We start from the raw sequence: 19507 nt of genomic DNA on the forward strand, positions 1-19507 counted from the left end.
ATCTTCAATAATTAAAGAATGGAATGAAATAGAACAAAACTAGACTTTAATGTCTTCAACCAGAACAACAAGAATAAGAGCTGAGAAAAATCACTTTAACCTCATTTGAGCAACAAGATACTCTCTTATATCAAATGCCACCTCCTGGATAATAATACTGGAAGAGACCAAAAAGAATCAACCCAGGCAGCATCTTATTGTCATGGGAATTTGACCCGCCCAGCCACTAAAACAACACCAGCTTTTGCTGAACATTTTCATCCAATAAGTTGGCTGTCATCACAAAAACCACTCACCTTTAATAACTCATTTTGTTCCTGAGTCACATTTTCCAACAGTTTTATATCTTGCAAAAGCTGATTTGTCCGCTGAAACACAGGCAGAGGCTTCATTCCTGTCTGGGGTAACCTCAGTTCCACTTGGTAAGACACGATTTCAGCAATGGTTTTCTTCATGGGATGTATATTTTCCAGTATGACCTTAGATAAACATGGTACACAAGTGAAAAAAAAAGGCCACTCCTAAATCTATTCAAAATTAAACTTTAGTCTTTATAGTTTTGAGTTTTAAAACAGTGTCTTAGCTCAGGTTGAAAAGAACTAATATATTACTTGTGATCTGGCAGTTAAATAAGGTCTCAGGAAAGAATGCCTGGGGCAAGAGTACCCTCCCAGCATTACATGATGCATTTGGACAACTCTTTCCTTCTTTCTCTCCCTCCTGCCTCTCTCTGTACAACTGTTATGTGCTTCGTGTGTTGTCACCAGGCAGTAAGCTGTGGAAGGGCAGGTACTGCCTCTTATTAACTTTCACAGCAACTGCACCCAGCACAGGGCTGCCCACATAATAGACCCTCAAAAAATGCTTATTGAATTGAATGGAACTGTCCTGCCAAATTTCGTTAAGTCCCAAAACTACACTTCTATTTTGCTTTAATGCATCTGATCCATAGAAATCTGGATTTACATAATGAATAAATTAGGAGAGAGTATTCACTTTACTAAGTACTTCATATGTATTATTTCATTTAATCTTCACAACCACCCTAGGAGGTAGATATCATAACTTCCCTTTCACAGGTAAGGAAATTGGGTTCACAGAAGTTAGAAGACCCAGGTGAGGGCACACTGTAAGAGGCAGGGTCAGGATTAGAACCCAGGGCTGCCTGATTCCAAAGCCCACGCTCTTAACTGGTAGGCTGAGGGGGAAGCAACATCTGTACGCTGTTTAGTATGTCCCAGCTCCTGTGCTAGGGGCTCCATATACATTATAATTGTCCAACATAATCACCACAATGCCAATGTACAGATATGAAAGCAAATCCAAGAAATGTTAACCAATCACTCAAAGGCACACAGCTAGTAAGCAGGGCAGCTGGGGCTGGAACCCAGTTCTTCTGACCTAGAGGCTTAAGTGCTTAGATTATTAAACACCTGGGTTTGACGTGAAGGAAAAACTACCAAACCTTGAAGTTTTAGGAAGAAATTAAATGAAAAAATAACCTATAGGAAAATTATAGATACAGAGATAGCACTAGAAATATGATTTAAAGTATGGTATTTATAGTCATTCATATCTATTTCCCAACTTTACTTTGCTCTTACTTTAGCAAGACTAAACACTTTTTATCACATCATATTATTACACATTTTAAAATAGGCATAGTAAGTATTAAGAGAAAATATTTTTAATAATGATCCATGCTTACCTCCCCATGCTTAAGATGCTCTTCAGGTGAAAAGTCAAATATTTCTTTTGATAACAGGATAGCTTTGATTTTTGAAACTCTTTTCTCCATTGATTTTACTTCCGTTTCAATGGCAACCACATCCTAGAATTTCAGAAACAGAAAAACACACTTATGCAGTATATGTTGTATGTTAATAATCTTTCTAAAACACAATTTACTGCCATTTATTCTATTCTCATATTTAACCAAAATATGTTTGCCACTTATATCTCTTCAAAACTAACCAAGTGCTACACAGATAATGTGGACTGTTTTCAATAAAAATGTTGTTCTGTTAATAATAGCATACCACAATATAAAGCATTGCTTATACTTACTGAGTTAAAAGATCCTCATGGGGCCAATTTTCAATTATTTATGCTATGAGAACAAAAGTAGTATGCATCTGAACAAATTTTAAGTAAATTCTCAAATATCTACAAACTCTTTAGATTTATCTTTAGAATGTCTTTAAACACTTGAATACAAGTGGGTCAACGCTGAAAAAATTCCCACTGCTTTAAGTAAAACGATAAAGTCACCCTTGGGAAACAAACACACAAGGAGCTGGAAAATTGACAGATTTTTGTTGCCAATTCCCTAATAAACTTTTGCTGTGTGGAGAGTCACTAAATTACCTTATAACCTACTCAGATTAGTATGAACAACAGATCATTTATCCAGTGGCTATTCTCCCATCGGTGTCAACTTCTAGAAAGTGGCCAAGAAACTTAAAGTGAAAATGCTGCAATTTGTGCTCTCAAACTTACATATTTATGAATATGTGCTATAAAACCTACATATTGAAGTCCACTCACACTGTAAGAGGGCCTTCAGACCTTTAGAGCTTAATGGAGATAAACTGAAGCAAAAATAATGCAGGGAATAGGAAAAACTACATAGAAATCATCAAAGGATTTCAAATTATCACAACTTGGAGCCATTCAGTGTAGGACAAACATAACTTCATATAAGCAAATGAAACAGTAATTATAGTAATTTATCTTCATATTATGAAACATTCAATTATATTGAAATTTTCTACACCATACGTTTAAGAAAGTATATAAATGTATACAATGTATTTTATGGTAATTTCCATGAAAAATTGTAGAAGCATTTAACAATTTTGGAATAAGCTTCAATAAGCAAGAATATTTAACAGGTATGATTCTCTGAAGTTACATAAGTGTGGTGCAAGGAATGTAACTGAGAAATAAAAGGTAAATTATTAAGACTAACTGCATCTGCCTTTGCTGTGTGACTCCATCCTTAAATAAATGCCTCACATGTTTCAAGCTAAAATAAAATTATTTAAAAATCCAGTGGCTGGTATACAGCAGCCCCTCAATAAATATTTGCTATTGGTGACTGAAGACTTGGGAAGTTATCTGTTTTAATTCCCTCTTTGTTAATCTGTGCTTTAAAATCAATAATATCGGACTTCCCTGGTGGCGCAGTGGTTAAGAATCCGCCTGCCAATGCAAGGGACACAGGTTCAAGCCCTGGTCTGGGAAGATCCCACATGCCGCAGAGCAACTAAGCCCACGTGCCACAACTACTGAAGCCCGCATACCACAACTACTGAAGCCCACGTGCCACAACTACTGAAGCCCACATGCCTATAGCCCGTGCTCCGCAACAAGAGGAGCCACCACAATGAGAAGCCCACGCACTGCAATGAGGAGTAGCCCCTCCCAACACTGTAACTAGAGAAAGCCCATGCGTAGCAAAGAAGACCCAACGCAGCCAAAAATAAATAAATAAATAAATAAATAAATTTATTGATAAAAAATAAAATCAGTAATATCTCCTCTCTGACAAAGAGAAAACACTGAGCTTATCTGATCAGGATTCCTCCCTTTAAATAGACCACTTCTGGACTGAGAATGGGGATATGATTTTTTGTTGTAGTTGCACTATAGGGTACAAAGTAAAACGTAATTCAAGAAATAACATAAATGAAAAATGTACCAGATCAATGTGTCTTCCTAGAACTGATTAGTGGTATAACTCTAATTTACTACATGAAACATAAATTTAAAATAAGAAGTCACATCGTTACAGTGCCAACTTACATCAGCCATTCGTTGAATCTGTGGAAGGCTTTCTATGATTTTTTGTCGTAAAGCTACTATTTGATGACTTAACTCTTGTATAGGCTGTGCTAAAGTATCTGTTTCAAAAATTATTGACAAGTCTTCTAGATCCGTGAAAATTGAATGCAGAAGATTGTGCTTCTGTTCTGAATCTTCCAAAGCCATCTAGATAACGGGAAACATGAAAAAAGAAACATCAAGATACTGGAACAAGTTGATTGAAATTATATCAGAGAAAATTCTATAACTATGTATGGTGATGGACGGTAACTAGACAATGTGGGTGATCATTTTCCAATACATACAAATATTGAATCATTCTGTTGTACACCTGAAACTAATAAACGTTGGATGTGAATTATACCTTAATTTAAAAAATTAAACCAGAGAAAATTTGAATTTGTCTCAACATTTCAAACTCCTGTTCATTCCCAATTTCATAATAAAACATTGAACATTCTCTCTTGTCAATGGCAGTACATGACTATAGAATGTCTACCCCATTTTGGTAGGCTTGCAGCAGCTGTTTTATACCAAGTAGCCCTGCTCCTCCAGCCATCGTTAACAGAATCAGAAACACCTGACCTATAAGTTCATCCCTCTATAATTTGGAATTAGGGTCAAGAAAGCCATTCATATATGTATAGCTGATTCACTTTGTTATAAAGCAGAAACTAACACACTATTGTAAAACAATTATACTCCAATAAAGATGTTAAAAAAAAAAAGCCATCCAATTGGCTGGACTTGTAATTTTGGGAAATGGGTTTGGCAGAAATAGATAAGTGAAGTGGGGATGGGAAACGAAGGGGCAGTTCTAGTGCCAGTGTCCTTCTTGGCCTTACCATCTGGAGCCACTGACTTCCATGAAACACCCCTATAGCTTGAGTTGACTTGAATAAATTGATACCAAAAGAGCTCCATCTGATAAAACCAAATATAAGTGGAAAACATCCATTTTTAGAATTCTTTAGACATTCTTCCTTAGAATTTTTCTTTTTTTCCTTTAATGATTATAATTATTAACTTTCAAACTTAAGATTTCAAAATATCTCAGCCACCTATTGGAAATATTCAACCTGCTAATGTAGTCTTCAGGTAATCCCATAAAAAATAACTGATATGAAAAAGAACATTTACTTATGCAACCAGACTTCTAGTCACGAGTCCCCAAAATTAATCAGGTTATTCAGAATTTCATAGTGACCTTATTCCAAATCCTAGCAGGAGAAAACTTGAAAGGAAAACAAAACTTAAAACCAATGCTTTTTCCAATAATACTATTTACAATAGCATCAAAAAAACATAAAATACTCAGGAATAAATTTAACAATTTACACTAAAGAGAAATTAAAGAGGACCAAAATAAATACAGAGATACATCCTGTTCCTGGATGGGAACAGCCAATATGGTTAAGAGGTAAATTCTTGCCAAACTGATATGGATTTAATGCCCTCCCAAAATTCAAACAGACCTCTGCATAGATATTGACAAGATGATTCTAAAACTTATATGGAAATGCGAAAGACCCAGATTAGCCAAAACAAATTTGAAAAAGAACAAAGGACTAAGTTGTAGAATTTATACTACCTGATTTCAAGATTTACTATAAAGCTGTAGCAATTAAGACTGTGTCATATTGGTAAAAGAATAGACACATAGATCAATAGAACAGAAGAGACAGCCCAGAAACAGACCTACATATATGAGAGGTCAATTGATTTTAACAAAGCACCAAAGTAATTCAATAGTGAGTCTTTTCAAAACATGGATAATCCCATAGAAAAAAAATGAACCTTAATTCTTGCTTCATACCATATACAAAAATTAACTTTATTTATTTTTTTAACATCTTTATTGGAGTATAATTGCTTAACAATGGTGTGTTAGTTTCTGCTTTATAACAAAGTGAATCAGCTATACATATACATATATCCCCATATCTCCTCCCTCTTGCGTCTCCCTACCCCACCCTCTAGGTGGTCACAAAGCACTGAGCTGATCTCCCTGTGCTATGCAGCTGTTTCCCACTAGCTATCCATTTTACATTTGGTAGTATATGTAAGTCCATGGATTACAGACCTACAAGTAAGAGTTAAAACTATAAAATTTCTAGAAGAAAAGATAAGAGGAAATCCTTGTGACCCTGGGTTAGATAAAGATTTCTTAGATACAACACAAAAGAATAATCTATAAAAGAAAAATATTGATAAATTAGACCTCCTCAAATAAATAACATTTGCTCTTTGAAAGACAATATTAAGAGAATGAAAAGACAAGCCACAAACTAGGAGAAAATATTTGTACATCACATATGGGACAAAGGATTTTAGAAGATTATATAAATAATTCTTACAATTCAATAATAAAAAGACAAATAGCCCAATTAAAAAATAGGCAAAAAAGCCCCAAAAAACTGAACCGACATTTCACAGATGAAGTGTACAAGTGATAAATAAGCATATGAATAAATGCTCAAATAAAAAAATCATTAGTCATTAGAGAAATGCCATTTAAACCACAGTGAGATACCACCACTTGTCACTAGGGTAGCTAAAATTTAAAAGACAGATACTATCGAGTGCTGACAAGAATATGAAGTCATTAGAACTCCAGTGGGAATGAAAAATGGTAAAGCCATTTTGGAAAATAATTTAGCAGTTTCTTAGTTAAATACCATAAGAGCCAGCAATCTATTCCTAGGTATTCATCAAATGAAATGACGTGAAAACCTATGTCCACACAAAGATTTGTATATGAATGCTCACAGCGGCTTTGCTCATAATAGCTGTTGCAGCTTCTAAAATGGCCCCCAATAATCCCCACCTCCTGGTACTCGTGTCCTTATAATCGGTTCTCTTGAATGCAGGCTGAGCTTACTGATTTACTTCTAATAAGATATGGCAGAAATGATGAGATGTCACTTCCAAGATTAGATTATAAAAGACCGTTTCTGTCTTGGGAGCTCTCTCACTCTTTTTTAGATTGTTCATGGTGAAGGGAGCCAGCTGCCATGCCATAAGGCAGTCTTGTGGAGAGGCCCTCACATCTGTGAATGGAAGTGGATCTTCTGAGGCCTGCCAACAGCCACGTGAATGAGCCTGGAAGTGCAACCTGTCTCTTCCTTCACCCAAACTGAGCCTTCAGATGAGATCACAGCCTTGGCTGACACCCTGACTGCATTCTCATGAGAGACCTTGAGCCAGAACGACTCAGGTAAGCCATGCCTGGATTCCATAATTCTTGTTTTAAGCTGTTAACTTCAGGAGTGATGTGTTACAACACAATAGATATGGAATATATAGCCCCAAACTTGAAATAACCCAAATGTCTATTAACTGGTGAAGGAATAAACATATTGCATATTTCCACAAATGGAATACTATTTAGCAGTCAAAAGAATAAACTACCTATAAATGTAACAACCTGAATGAATCTCGAAAACATTAAGCTAAGTAAAAGAAGTCAGGCCCAAAAGACTGTATGATTCTATTCATTGGATACTGTAGAGAAGGCAAAACTATAGGAATAGAAACCAATGAGTGATTACATAGGGCTGAACATAGGTACTTTTTGGGGTGATGGAAATGGTCTTTATGTATTGATGGTGGTAGTGGTTACACAACTGGATACCTTCATCAAAACTTACCTAGCTGTACACTTAGGTGTTTTTTACTATCTGTGAATTATACCTTAATGAAGTTGATTTAAAGAACAAGTTGTTTTCCTATTTTCTACAATGACAATTTATGTTTCAGTGAGTCTTCATTACAACAGCAGACTTCATGGAATCATCTTTAGGTTATGAAAACCTAATTTAACAAATGCAATCGAGGTGGAAGGTTATAGTGCGATTAAAACAGACTTTTAAACCTTAGTTGAGAGTTTTGACACTTCTTTAAGAGTCATTTTAAAAATCAATACCAGGTAATGTTAGAAAAATGGTAAAGGGTGCCCTACAGTAGGACAACTATTTTCAAAATAGGCACAAAGTGGGGTATTCACATGGGACTAGTTATTTATGACTTATTTCCCACTGGGGGATTTATTAGAATACATTCTGTGGACATCACCCTGCATATCCCCTTGTCCTGACTTCCTCCAGCTAACAACCTAAGTTCTACTCAGTTCCATGTAAACAAAGGTCAGCAAAGGAGGGTGTCCTGAACAGTTTGAGAGATACTTTTACACTTTTTCATTTGTGTCAGAAGAAGGCAGTAAAACTTCAGCTGTTTTTGCATATGTTCATTCTTGTACAGTTTTTTAAAAACTCCTAATAAGCATTTGAGGAAAAAAAAGCATCATTCCTCTCTTCTGTCTGCAAACTTCTTGAAAACGATGAAAAGTACAGGTGATTTAAAATAAAAAGATGACATGCTTTCGGGATGTGGAAAGTCAACCCAAGAGGTGGGGGCAGGAATCACAGGCAAGGGGAAGAAAAGAAACAAGTAGGTGAAAATGCAGTATCTTTACAACTGTTACCACAGGAAAAAACTGTGCCAAGAAGTCTCACAGGGGAGGTATGAAGTCAGTTGTTACTTAGGGACACATTGTGCTACTTTAAAGATAGAAAAAAAAGAGTTGGATCAGCTTTGAGGTCTGATTACTCTAAAAATTGTTATAGGGGATTTCCCTGGTGGTGCAGTGGTTAAGAATCTGCCTGCCAATGCAGGGGACGTGGGTTCGATCCCTGGTCTGGGAAGATCTCATATGCCGTGGAGCAACTAAGCCCATGTGCCACAACTGCTGAGCCCATGTGCCACAACTAGTGAAGCCCACGCGCCCTAGAGCCCACGCACCACAACTACTGAGCCCACGTGCCATAGCTACTGAAGCCTGTGCACTCTAGGGCCCGCGTGCTGCAACTACTGAAGCCTGAGCGCCTAGAGCCTGTGCTCCGCAACAAGAGAAGCCACCGCAATGAGAAGCCCGTGCACCGCAACCAAGAGTAGCTCCAGCTTGCTGCAACTGGAGAAAGCCCGCAAGCAGCAACAAAGACCCAACGCAGCCCCCAAAATAAATAAATAAGCAAATGAATGAATAAATAAATAAATAAATAAAAATTGTTATACAATAAACCTTTTCCTAAGAGATTCTTTCTCATGGCTGAATAATATGAGAGAAGGGAAATATGCCTTCACAATAAAATTTAAGCCAACATTCGGCATCTGGAAGATCTCTTGTAGTCATGGCCCTGAGTAGGAAAAGGCTTTCATTTGTTTTGCCTTTGTAGGTTAGCATGGAGACAAAGGGCACCTGTGGAGCACCAGGAAGGACAGGAAATTTGGAATCATGGCATGCTAGAACTGGAAGGAACGACAGATTAGTTTTCTAATGCTGTGTAACTAATTACCACAAACTTAGCAGCTTAAAATAAAACAAACTTATTATCTCATAGTTTCCATGGCTCAGGAGTCCCGGCATGGCTTAGGTGGGTCCTCAGCTCAGGATGTCACAAGGCTGCAATCAAGGTGCCATCTGGAGCGTGGATTTTTCTTCCAAGTTCATTCTGGTTGTTGGTAGAATTTAGTTGTAGGACTGAGATCCCAGTTTTCTTGCTGGCTGTTGACTGTGGGTCTCTCAGCTTTTGCAGGCCACCCTAGGGTCTTGGTTCCATGGCCCTCTCATAGTATGGCAGCTTACTTATTCAATCCAGCAGGAGAGTCTCACTCTAGTCTGCTACCAGGGAGTCTTACAACTATACATCCATGATCAGTCATGTATTCATGGGAGTGACTATCCCATATCCTTAGCTATACGATGTAACCTAATCAATGGAGTGACTATCTCATCACATACTCATATTCCTGCCCACACTCATGGGAAGGGGATTATATAGGTCGTGTACACCAGGGAACAGGACTATTGGGAACCATCTTGGAATTCTACAACCAAAACCATCACCACCATTCAGTGCAACAGTCTTACTTCAGAGATCGGGGAAACTGTGGCCCATGGAGGACACAGTAAATTATCCCCAAAGTCATGAATTAGTTATCAGGACAGAAAGAACTAGATCCTGGTCTCCAAAATCCCTATCTAGAGCCTGCCACTCTCCCAAGCTTCCTTCTGCCATCTGGCATGCTTGAAGATAAGGTTGTTTTTTCAGGAAAGAAGGGGGAAAAAAGCATCGTGACAATCAGCTAAGCCACTAATCATTATGTAGATTCTATGACACCCAGGAAACACTGAAAGAACACTCACCTGAAGGGTGCTAGCGTGGTGACTCAGCGTCTTTGAAGAGTCATAGTCTGCAGGATCAGCCAGCAAACGACTGGTATTTTCTATCCAAGCCTCAGTACTCTTCAAAAGATCATGATACTCCTCCAGCTTAATTGTGGCCTGTGAAAGATGGGCAGTACCAAACTCAGTCTGATGTTTCCTCTTTGAGTTGAAGGATTCTTAAATGAAGAACTGGTTGCTGTCAGTCAGTGGTGTCAGGCCTCGCAGGGCCCCACACCCCACAGCTGGGCCACTTGCCCACCCCCTCCAGGTTTTGATCCTTCAGCCTGTAAAACTGATCCTGACCACAGGTGGGAAGGATTTAAGGAGTTCTACCCCAACGCTATGGACCTCAGCAAGGGTTCCAAGTTAGCTTTGCAACTAGTCTGGTTCCCGTTTTACGCTCCACTTTGAAAACTGGACTTACACTTTGTCCTCCTGTACCGGACCTTGTCCTATAGTATCTCAGTCCCTCTGAGAGTAGGTTCCTGCCTTGCTGCTGCTAGATCACATGCACAACTCACCCACTGTGACCCCTACTGGGAAGGGAGGGCAGGGGTGTCTTGTTCCCAAATGAGGTTCTTTCTCTGGCTCCCTGCTGGGACTCTTGACATCGCCTGCCTGAAATTCCCTTACCTGTTGTTCAGAAGCCCAATTCTTACCCGGACTCCTACTGTGGTCTGACTATTGGATTCTTGCTTCTGCCTGTGCCAGCAGTGCCCCTCGATGCCCACTTGAACCTATGGTGTAGCTCTAGCTTCAGGTCCTAAAACTGGCAATTCAAGGGAAACTGGTTTCCTCTGAATACGTATTTTTGTTTTGTTTTAAACCCATCTCACTACTACCACATGCTCCGTGTAGCTATCGCGTGTTACAGCCATACCTTGTTTAATTGTGAGGTTCTATATTCTGCCCTCTGTGATACTTGCTGATACTGCTGGAAAGGAATCATCAAGTTATCCATCCATTCTTGAGCTTGTCCTGGGTCCTGTTCAACAATGTCCTGAACTTCAGAATCCAGCTCATTTAGCTTGGAGTGCCAGAGATCCAGCTCATCCCACATCGTCTGGGGAAGAAAAGCGTTAAGTCCATTTGGATTGAAGATGTGTTGACTTCTAAGTTTTCACACAGTATCTGTACTTGTAAATGCTACCAAAATGAGATGACAGAGACAACATCCCAGGCAAAGTTTTTCACTTATGCCCAGAAACCACTTGTGACCTGAACTGAAAAACACTTTTTCTGAGGTCTCTTAACTCTTACTGTATTCATTTCAGTACAAATTAGCTGTAAGGGAGCAGAAAGTCCTGGACATTCCCAGAGATGAATGACACCAAACAAGGTCAACGTAACCCTAATCTTTCAAGAGTGATGAGGTAACATTATGTTTAAAAGGGCTTGGGTAAATACCTAACCTATTTAGACCAGTATATATATCTACTTATTCTAGAAGACAATTCTTATTGAATGCAAAAATAAAACTGATAAAAAGAAAATATCTGCTCTGACTCAGACTAATGCACTGGCAGAAAATTCTAGCCACATGTATTAGTAGCAACTGCTTTTAGCTCAAGAAACCAATAGGCTGGATTCAAACCTGCACTTGTCTGGGCAGAGGAAATCTCAAAGGCAACATTCAATTATTACTTAATATCTGTGTAAGAACATAATTTCTAGAAATGGGAAAATCTGACTAGTTAAAGTGCTTATTGAGAGCCCAAGATTTTGTCCAATGGCGAGCCATAGTCTGACCTATTTTTATTTTTCAATTTAATTTAATCTTTTTAATCCTTTGACATCACATTTGTTTGGTTTAGAGGGGACTGCAAAGTCAAAGGCAGGTATGATTGTTTGTGAGCAAATCTTGTTCACCTTATTTTAAGAGAGTATACACAGTCTAATGTCTTCCTCTATGAAAGAAGGACACATACAATAGGTACAATTATTTCTTTTAATATTTAGAATTATTTCTTTATTTTTACCAAAAGAAACACAGTCGAGTTAAATCAGAAACCAAAGGAGAGATTTAACTGCAGGGAGGAAGGGAACAGAGGGAAAGGGGGTGATAAGTGAGACTTCTCTGAGGATAACTTCTTTAAAAATTGAGGTATAACTGACACATAACATTTTATTAGTTTCAGGTGTACAACACAATTTTTTTTTTTTTAATAAATTTATTTATTTATTTTTGGCTGTGTTGGGTCTTCATTGCTGCGCACAGGCTCTCTCTAGTTGCAGTGAGTGGGGGCCACGATTCCTTGCGGTGCATGGGCTTCTCATTGCGGTGGCTTCCCCCGTTGCGGAGCATGGGCTCCAGGCACGCGGGCTTCAGTAGTTGTGGCGTGTGTGCTCAGTAGTTGTGGCTTGCGGGCTCTAGAGCGCAGGCTCAGTAGTTGTAGCTCGTGGGCTTAGTTGCTCCACGGCATGTGGGATCTTCCCGGACCAGGGCTTGAACCCGTGGCCCCTGCATTGGCAGGTGGATTCTTAACCACTGCACCACCAGGGAAGTCCCACAATTGTTCAATATTTGTTTCTACCGTAAAATGATCACCACAATAAGTCTAGTTAAAAATCCTTCACCATACACAGTTACAAAATTTTTTTTCCCTGTGATGAGAACTTTTAAGATCTATTCTCTTAGCCCTATTTTTAAAAGTCTCCATTCATATTAGAATATTTCCTTAAAATATAAAGTAGAATAAGAATGTTTTCCACACGCAGGAGTTTACTTGGAAGTTAAGAGGTAGAATATTATGTTTATGTACCGTTCCACCTAAGACATTTTACAAGGGAAATAAATTTGGAATTTCTACTTTCCTCTGTTTCCCCCTGGCAGTCTAAAGAAAAGCTGTTAATACCATTCATATCTTACTGAAATGTTTTTATGTATCAGTCTTCCCAAGACAAGATCCTTACTTTCCTTCCCTAGTGAAAAGGCTGGTCCCCAATCATAGGCTCTCAGGAGTTTAGGCATATTCCCACCATGGAAAAACTGAGAACAATTCTTAAATGCAACCTTCTCCACCAAGCCTCTGCAGGTGACGACACACTCAGTGAGGAGGGCCCCGTAAATCAGGGTTAGGATCCCTGTGATGACTGATCACAGGGAACATACCAAATGCTGAAGGAAGTTAAGGGAGCATGTTACCTTTTGAATTTCTTGAGCTTCCTCAATATTTTTGCTTTTCTGCTGCAACATCTTTTCAACATTCCGAAGCCCGTTGTTAATTTCATCTATTTTTCGACTCATTGAATATGATGGTGAGCTTTTCAAGACTTCATTGCTGATCTGTTTCAAAGGGAGAAAGACACAATGGAGATGTTTTCCGCACTCTATTCAGAGGTTCAAATGATAAAAGGGGTAGTCACAGTGTTTTGAGATTTTACTTGTACAAATCTTTTAAGGGCTAGGGGGAAAATTCCAAACCATACTGACTAATGCGTTAATGAGAGGGTAGATTAGTAGACTAGGAAAAGGTAGCTGTGCTGACCTGACTGTTCAAATCCAACTGAAAAAAAAAAAAAAGAAAAGAAAACTGACCAACAGAAATCTGTTCAATGTAATCCACAGTATGTACTACAGATATGTGCTGTGTTGGGCAAAACTACTGAGGGGACTGTCTGAAACATACCCCAAGTGAGCAAATGATATTAAAGAATTCCTGGGAGAAAAATTATTTATTATACAGTTTCTATGTTTTATGAGAGAATCCTCTGCACAGATTTGTTTTCAATAAAAACAAACATTCTCAATTTGACGTAAAAGATATAATTCCCATCTTAATATTCATTTGGGTGAAATAACCTTCTAAAACTGGCTATTTCTTGCAGCAGAAAATCTTAGTTTTTCTCTGTGTGAATGCTTCTAGTGTATGTTTTCCCAGCAATTAGAAATCTAGCTGCTGAACAGTGTAATTTTTTTATCAGAATGATTTTCCGAAGAAAATAACTTGTGCTAGGAAAGATAATAAATGAATGTTGAATGTACCATGTTTCAAATGCCTGATTAGTTCATGCTCTTATTTTTTTAAGCTATGTTGATAAGGTTTTCTCCAAACAGCCACTGAATAACCAAAAAATACTTAATGCTTTTGTATTATCCTTTTAATTAACTTTTTTAAAACCACTATATCTTTACAACCACTGGGACTAAACCTTCCAATGCAGATACTTTACAGATACAGAAACTGAAACACAGGCTAAAGTCATACATCATGTATGACTTGCTTAAAGTCATACATCAAGATAGTGGGTAAACTCATCCCAAGAAGCCCGAGCCACCAGACGCCAAGGCCCCAGGCTCTTTTCACAGCATCAGGTTGTTGATACTTTTATATAATGTTTTTACTCCACAGACCATACCACAGTCAAGATTTTTTAGAAAAAAAACTAATCCTGTATTAGTTTTTTTTTTTTTTTAAGTTACTGTATTAGCTTTTTATTGCTACGTAACAAATTACCACAAAATGAAGCTTTCTGATATTTTGGGCAGTTACTCTTCTGGCAGAAATGCCTATCATTTTTGTATATTAGTAGAGATCATGATTTAGGTAAAGTATGCAGCCATCTGAATTGCACAGAATGGTATTGTGTCTGTTGCCTGGATCCTACAGTCACATCACGCAATAAAAGTAAGTTTTTATTGGTTACAAATATACACAGATATCAAAGTCACTGCTGAAATTTTCAACCCTAAATTTAAAAGGTAGATTTTGATTATTAACTCACTTTGTTAGGGATTTTCACATGAAGTAGTCAGGAGAACCAATTGAGTTTCTCTCAAAACATTTAGTATTCTCTTAAAATAAAATCAATAGTGCATGATTCTTGAGGAAGTTCCTTATAATAGATTATCTTGTATGTCAAATCAACAAGATTTGTTATAATATATATTAGGAGTTTACATGTTTTTTACATGGGTTAGATTTTCCAAAGAAATCTGTCGCAAGTTTGAACCTGATTTTTTGTGTGCAATTAAAACCTGTTTTATTTACTAAATTATAGGTATTTTAGGCTTCAAAAAGCAATACAAAAATCCTTCTGTATTCTTCTGGACCAAACAGAATTTTGTTCTGTTGGATTTGGGCAGCCTTTAAATAATGCAATAAAATTGTCTTGCTAAACTCCTATGTCTCCAAGTACTATGAACCATTTCCCATTCTTTCTTCCAACCTGGACTTTCAGGTATAAAGATTTGCCTGGGTAGGCTTTGTGAGAATTATGTTACCATCATCATTAGAAAGACACTGTGTGTTAAGTGCTATTCCTAGTAAGTTATGAAATGTGTGTTCTTATTGTTCTTGGTTGCAATTTCAAAATGTTAAAAGCGAAGTATTATTCACGACCAAAATTTTAAAGTGATTTTCCGGAGAAAAAAAAAGTCAAGTAAAAGCCAATATATAACTCTGTTTTTAAATGCAAGAGAAGAAAAACTAAGCATCTTGACAACTAAAAATTAATAGACTAATTCTGTTACCTGTGTCACTTACTTAGAGCAACTCCGTCTCAGTATCAATACACAAAATTATCATTCAACTAAACTCTATAAAAACAGACATAGCTGAAATCAGGGCAAATGAAAATGTGATACTAAATGATATGTTCTTCTTTATATTCATTCACCTCCATAAATAATAATACGAATACAAACATTATTATTACCTTCTCATCTACGTCTTCTAAAGCTTTTCTGCATTCTTCCACCTGGGATTCAATCTCTGCAGGGACTATGGTGTACATTTCAGAATACTTGATTCGCAGTTTTTCCATAATATTCTCAAAAGTTAGCTTCCCTTTCTTAAGAATGCTTTGAAGCTCCTAAAAAATCAAGAGTTTCAAATGCTCACAGGACAGAGAAAAAGTTTAACTCTAAAAATGAAAGCAGCTTTCCAGCACATCCTTATGATTTAAATGAGCAAACTTTGCATGACAAAACCTCACTATTGATACAAGCTGATTAAGCATGAGAGATACTCAGTTTGGTCAGATGATGCTTTCTAATTTGTAAGAATTAAACTTGATATCTCTCCATAGTGTCAAACCATTGTCCTGAAAAGACATTACAACATCTCCTGCTTCTAAAGTACCTCTAGGATTTAGTTATATCTCAGTAGCAGTCTCGATCTAAAAAGCTGTAAGCAGCAAAAAGTTTCAAAGAAGTTTTATTTTATTATTAACTTGTTGCCATTTCTGCTTCTTCCTACATTATCATCACAATGATTCAAGGCCACTAAAAGCCCTGTGCTTGAAGCAGAAGTGTCTGCTTTCATGTAATTAGACAGCCCAGCACAGCTCAACTTCTTTCAAAAGGGAGGGTTCCAGTTCCTTGCAAAGAATGTGGGTTTTTAGGAGATAAAAGAAACCTGAACAAATAGTCTATTGGTCGTGGCCTAGAAACAGAATCTGATCTACGTACTCTTGCACTAATTATAAAGGAGAAACTCATTTGTTTGGGAAAGTTTCCCAAAGATCAAGTGGAAAAATACTTCTTGACTTTACTGTGGCTTTTGGGGTTTTCTTTTGTTTTTACAGTAGCTGTTCAGTAGCATTATCTGTGTTAATGGATTGAGTCACCACACTGAAGAATGATTACAATTTTGAATGACTCCACGATGTGTCACTGCTTTCCTTTTCTTAGCCCTCAGCAGAGAACAAGTCTAGAGGAAAAGTTAAAGAATAGTGTGCCATTCAGAGAAAGGTAGGGTTTGAGGTACAGACTGCTCCTCGTTTATCTAGACCTAGCCAGGAGTACAGGTCTTCATTCAGAGCTACACTCAGATGGCTTCCCCAAGAAGACTGCCTCTGTGAGGGAGAGTAAGTTTCCTTTTGCAACATTGATACCAAAAGCTCTGGTGAATAACAGCATGCAACTTTTGAACAAACTTCCAAATGTCATTTTTGCCTGTTACCACCTAGTGGAATGAGAAGAGATTGTTCGGAAAATGACCCTTAGCCTATGCATAGATAGTGTGATATAATAAATACATTTAGCCTTCATCCCCGGTTCCTGGCACAGCTTCTAACACCCTTGGAATTTCCTGCATAGAGGTGAAAGGAGTGTCTTTTGTTATTTATAACAAGTCTTTTCCAACCATACCTGAGTTTATGGTAATGAGAAGATTCTTGGTGGTGGGGCTGGGGGGTGACAGCTTCAGAATGGGGCTGGTGCCAGAGGAACCAACTGTGTGATTAGAGGGCTAGAACTTTCAACCGCACTTCCAGACCTCCAGTGGGGAGAAGGGCTGGAGGTTGAGTTAATAACCAACTGTCAATGACTTAATCAATCACGCCTATTAATGGAACCTCCATAAAAACCCTTAAACAAGGTTTGGAGAGCTCTGGATTGATGGACAGGTCAAGGTGCTGGGAGAGTGGCGCACCCAGAGAGAGCATGGAAGCGCCACATCCTTCCCCCACACGTCTTCCACTTGGCTGTTTCTGAGTTTTATCCCTTACAATAAACCAGTAATAGTAAGTAAAGTGCCTTCCTAGTTTTCTGAGCCATTCTAGCAAATTTATAAACCTGAGGATGGGGTCCTGGGAGCTGCTGCTTTATAGCCTGTCGGTCAGAAGTACGGGTGGTGTTTCTATTTAAAGAGAAAAAAGTGAAGTTCTTTACTTGGAATCCAAATACTTAAAAAAATAGATTTCATGTCTTAAGGAAAGTATGAGGGAAAAGCCATTTGGCTATTTTTAACCAAAGAATTTTCTGCTATGGAGGCATATGATTTTGTCTCTCTGTAATCAAGATTATTCTAGTTTATATTTACATATCAAAGTAAAATCTGTTATTTGTATTGTGTCATTTTCTATGCAATAGCTTTTTAAAGTTAACTCTTTTCTGCTTGAACATTTTTTTAAAGTTATGGAAGACAACATTTACATGATTTTTTTGAATAAAGCATTTCTCAAAATGTTAAAAAAAAAAAAAGAAGTACGGGTGGCATCTGAAGTGGGGGCAGACTTGTGGGACTGAGCCCTTAACCTGGGGGTCGATACTAACTCGTTATAGTTAGTGTCAGAATTGAATTGGTGTCCCAGTTGGTGTCTGGAAAAAAACCTGTCCCAGTTGGGGAATAGGTTGGTGTGGGGAAAAAAGGCCACACACATTTGGTGGCAAGTGCTGTGAGTAAAAACAGTTCTATCCCTCTCAGAGACTAGATACTATATCCTATAAAGTGAGCAGTCCTACATACTACTCAAGAGTGGTCTGAGACCCCTGTACACCAAACACACTTGAAATGTGGCTGGAAAAGGGTTGCTGGCCTACCTCCTGACCTAGTCCCAACTCTGCTCTCTGTACTCCAGCCATATTGATCTCCTGTGGCTCTGCCCACACCATGCCACAGGGCCTTTGCCCACATTTTCTTCTTCTTCTAGATTCCCTCTACACTAGCCACAGGGTTACCTCTGCTCCAAGAACTTTGAACTCAAGATTTTGGACCTGTATCAGCCACATTCACTAGTTCATTCCTCACTTACCTCAAGCTGTTCTGCATTTTCTGGGTGGTCTTGTAATTCCATATTTTGGAAAAAGGTTGTAGTCTGCTGAAATGAATTCTTCAAAGTAATTATTTCTTTTGTAAAGGCATGTCTTTCTTGGATTTCATTCTGCATCAATTCCTTATTTTTTTGAGCCTTCTGGAAAAGTCTAAAATATAGCATCAGAATAAAATTGTTCCTCTATCCCGCTTTTCTGTATAATAGTTTTACTTCAACAATTAATATAATGTCTGCATAGCTCACAAAAGATTTTTTTTCCTGAGAGAAAAGTACCAGTTTTCAATGGTTTATATACTATATATACAAACATACATCAAATTCTATCACTCCATCAAAAAAGAGGGGATATATGTATACGTATAACTGATTCACTTTGCTGTACAGCAGAAACTAACACAACACTGTAAAGCAACTATACTCCAATAAAAATTAATTTTAAAAAAGAGAAAAAAAAACATCTCTCTAAAACTTTCATCCCAAAATATCTTCTTTTCACACTTTACATTCCAATTGCCGTATTTTTTTCCTTGTAATCCTTGAGTTCAATTGAACGTGACTCAGAGGTGTGAATGAAGTCATGCATGGGCCCTTGGAGTCATAGATGATGGAATTAGCCTTTCTATCCAAGCTGACCCCATTTACTGTGGATGCAGCCATCATATTACTGGAGAAGTTTAAGTGGGTAAAATCTTTCCTGAGAGCTATCTGGTAAGTATTTCTAGCTATAAAGATACTATTGATATATCCTTTGACCTGATGATCATACTTCTTGGCATCTTTCTCAATGAAGTAATCACAGATGCACAAAGAGATTCTAGCATAAGAATATTCATCACAGTGTTTTTATAAAAGTAAAATAAATTACATATAATTTAAAGGTTCTATATTAGGGACTTGGTTAAATACATTATAGTATATCCACATATGTGAAATATTATACAGTTATATTTTAAA

The 19507-nt window shown here is 37.7% G+C and overlaps 1 protein-coding gene across 21 annotated transcripts in view; it reads right to left on the bottom strand.

Annotated features, from left to right (window-relative positions):
* Nucleotides 1–19507, bottom strand: part of SYNE2 (spectrin repeat containing nuclear envelope protein 2) — a 313751-nt gene that overhangs the window by 109883 nt on the left and 184361 nt on the right. For all 21 annotated transcript variants that reach the window (XM_082386394.1, XM_082386392.1, XM_082386388.1 and 18 more), the window contains 8 exons: nucleotides 18533–18701; nucleotides 15713–15868; nucleotides 13200–13340; nucleotides 10935–11117; nucleotides 10034–10171; nucleotides 3808–3993; nucleotides 1709–1831; nucleotides 297–479 (listed from right to left, as the gene is read on the bottom strand). In XM_082386394.1, coding sequence (XP_082242520.1) covers nucleotides 297–479; nucleotides 1709–1831; nucleotides 3808–3993; nucleotides 10034–10171; nucleotides 10935–11117; nucleotides 13200–13340; nucleotides 15713–15868; nucleotides 18533–18701 — 1279 coding nt within the window. The remainder of the gene's footprint in view (nucleotides 1–296; nucleotides 480–1708; nucleotides 1832–3807; nucleotides 3994–10033; nucleotides 10172–10934; nucleotides 11118–13199; nucleotides 13341–15712; nucleotides 15869–18532; nucleotides 18702–19507) is intronic.

This window comes from Balaenoptera borealis, assembly GCF_965194805.1.
Source record: "Balaenoptera borealis genome assembly, chromosome: 3".
Lineage (NCBI taxonomy): Eukaryota > Metazoa > Chordata > Mammalia > Artiodactyla > Balaenopteridae > Balaenoptera > Balaenoptera borealis.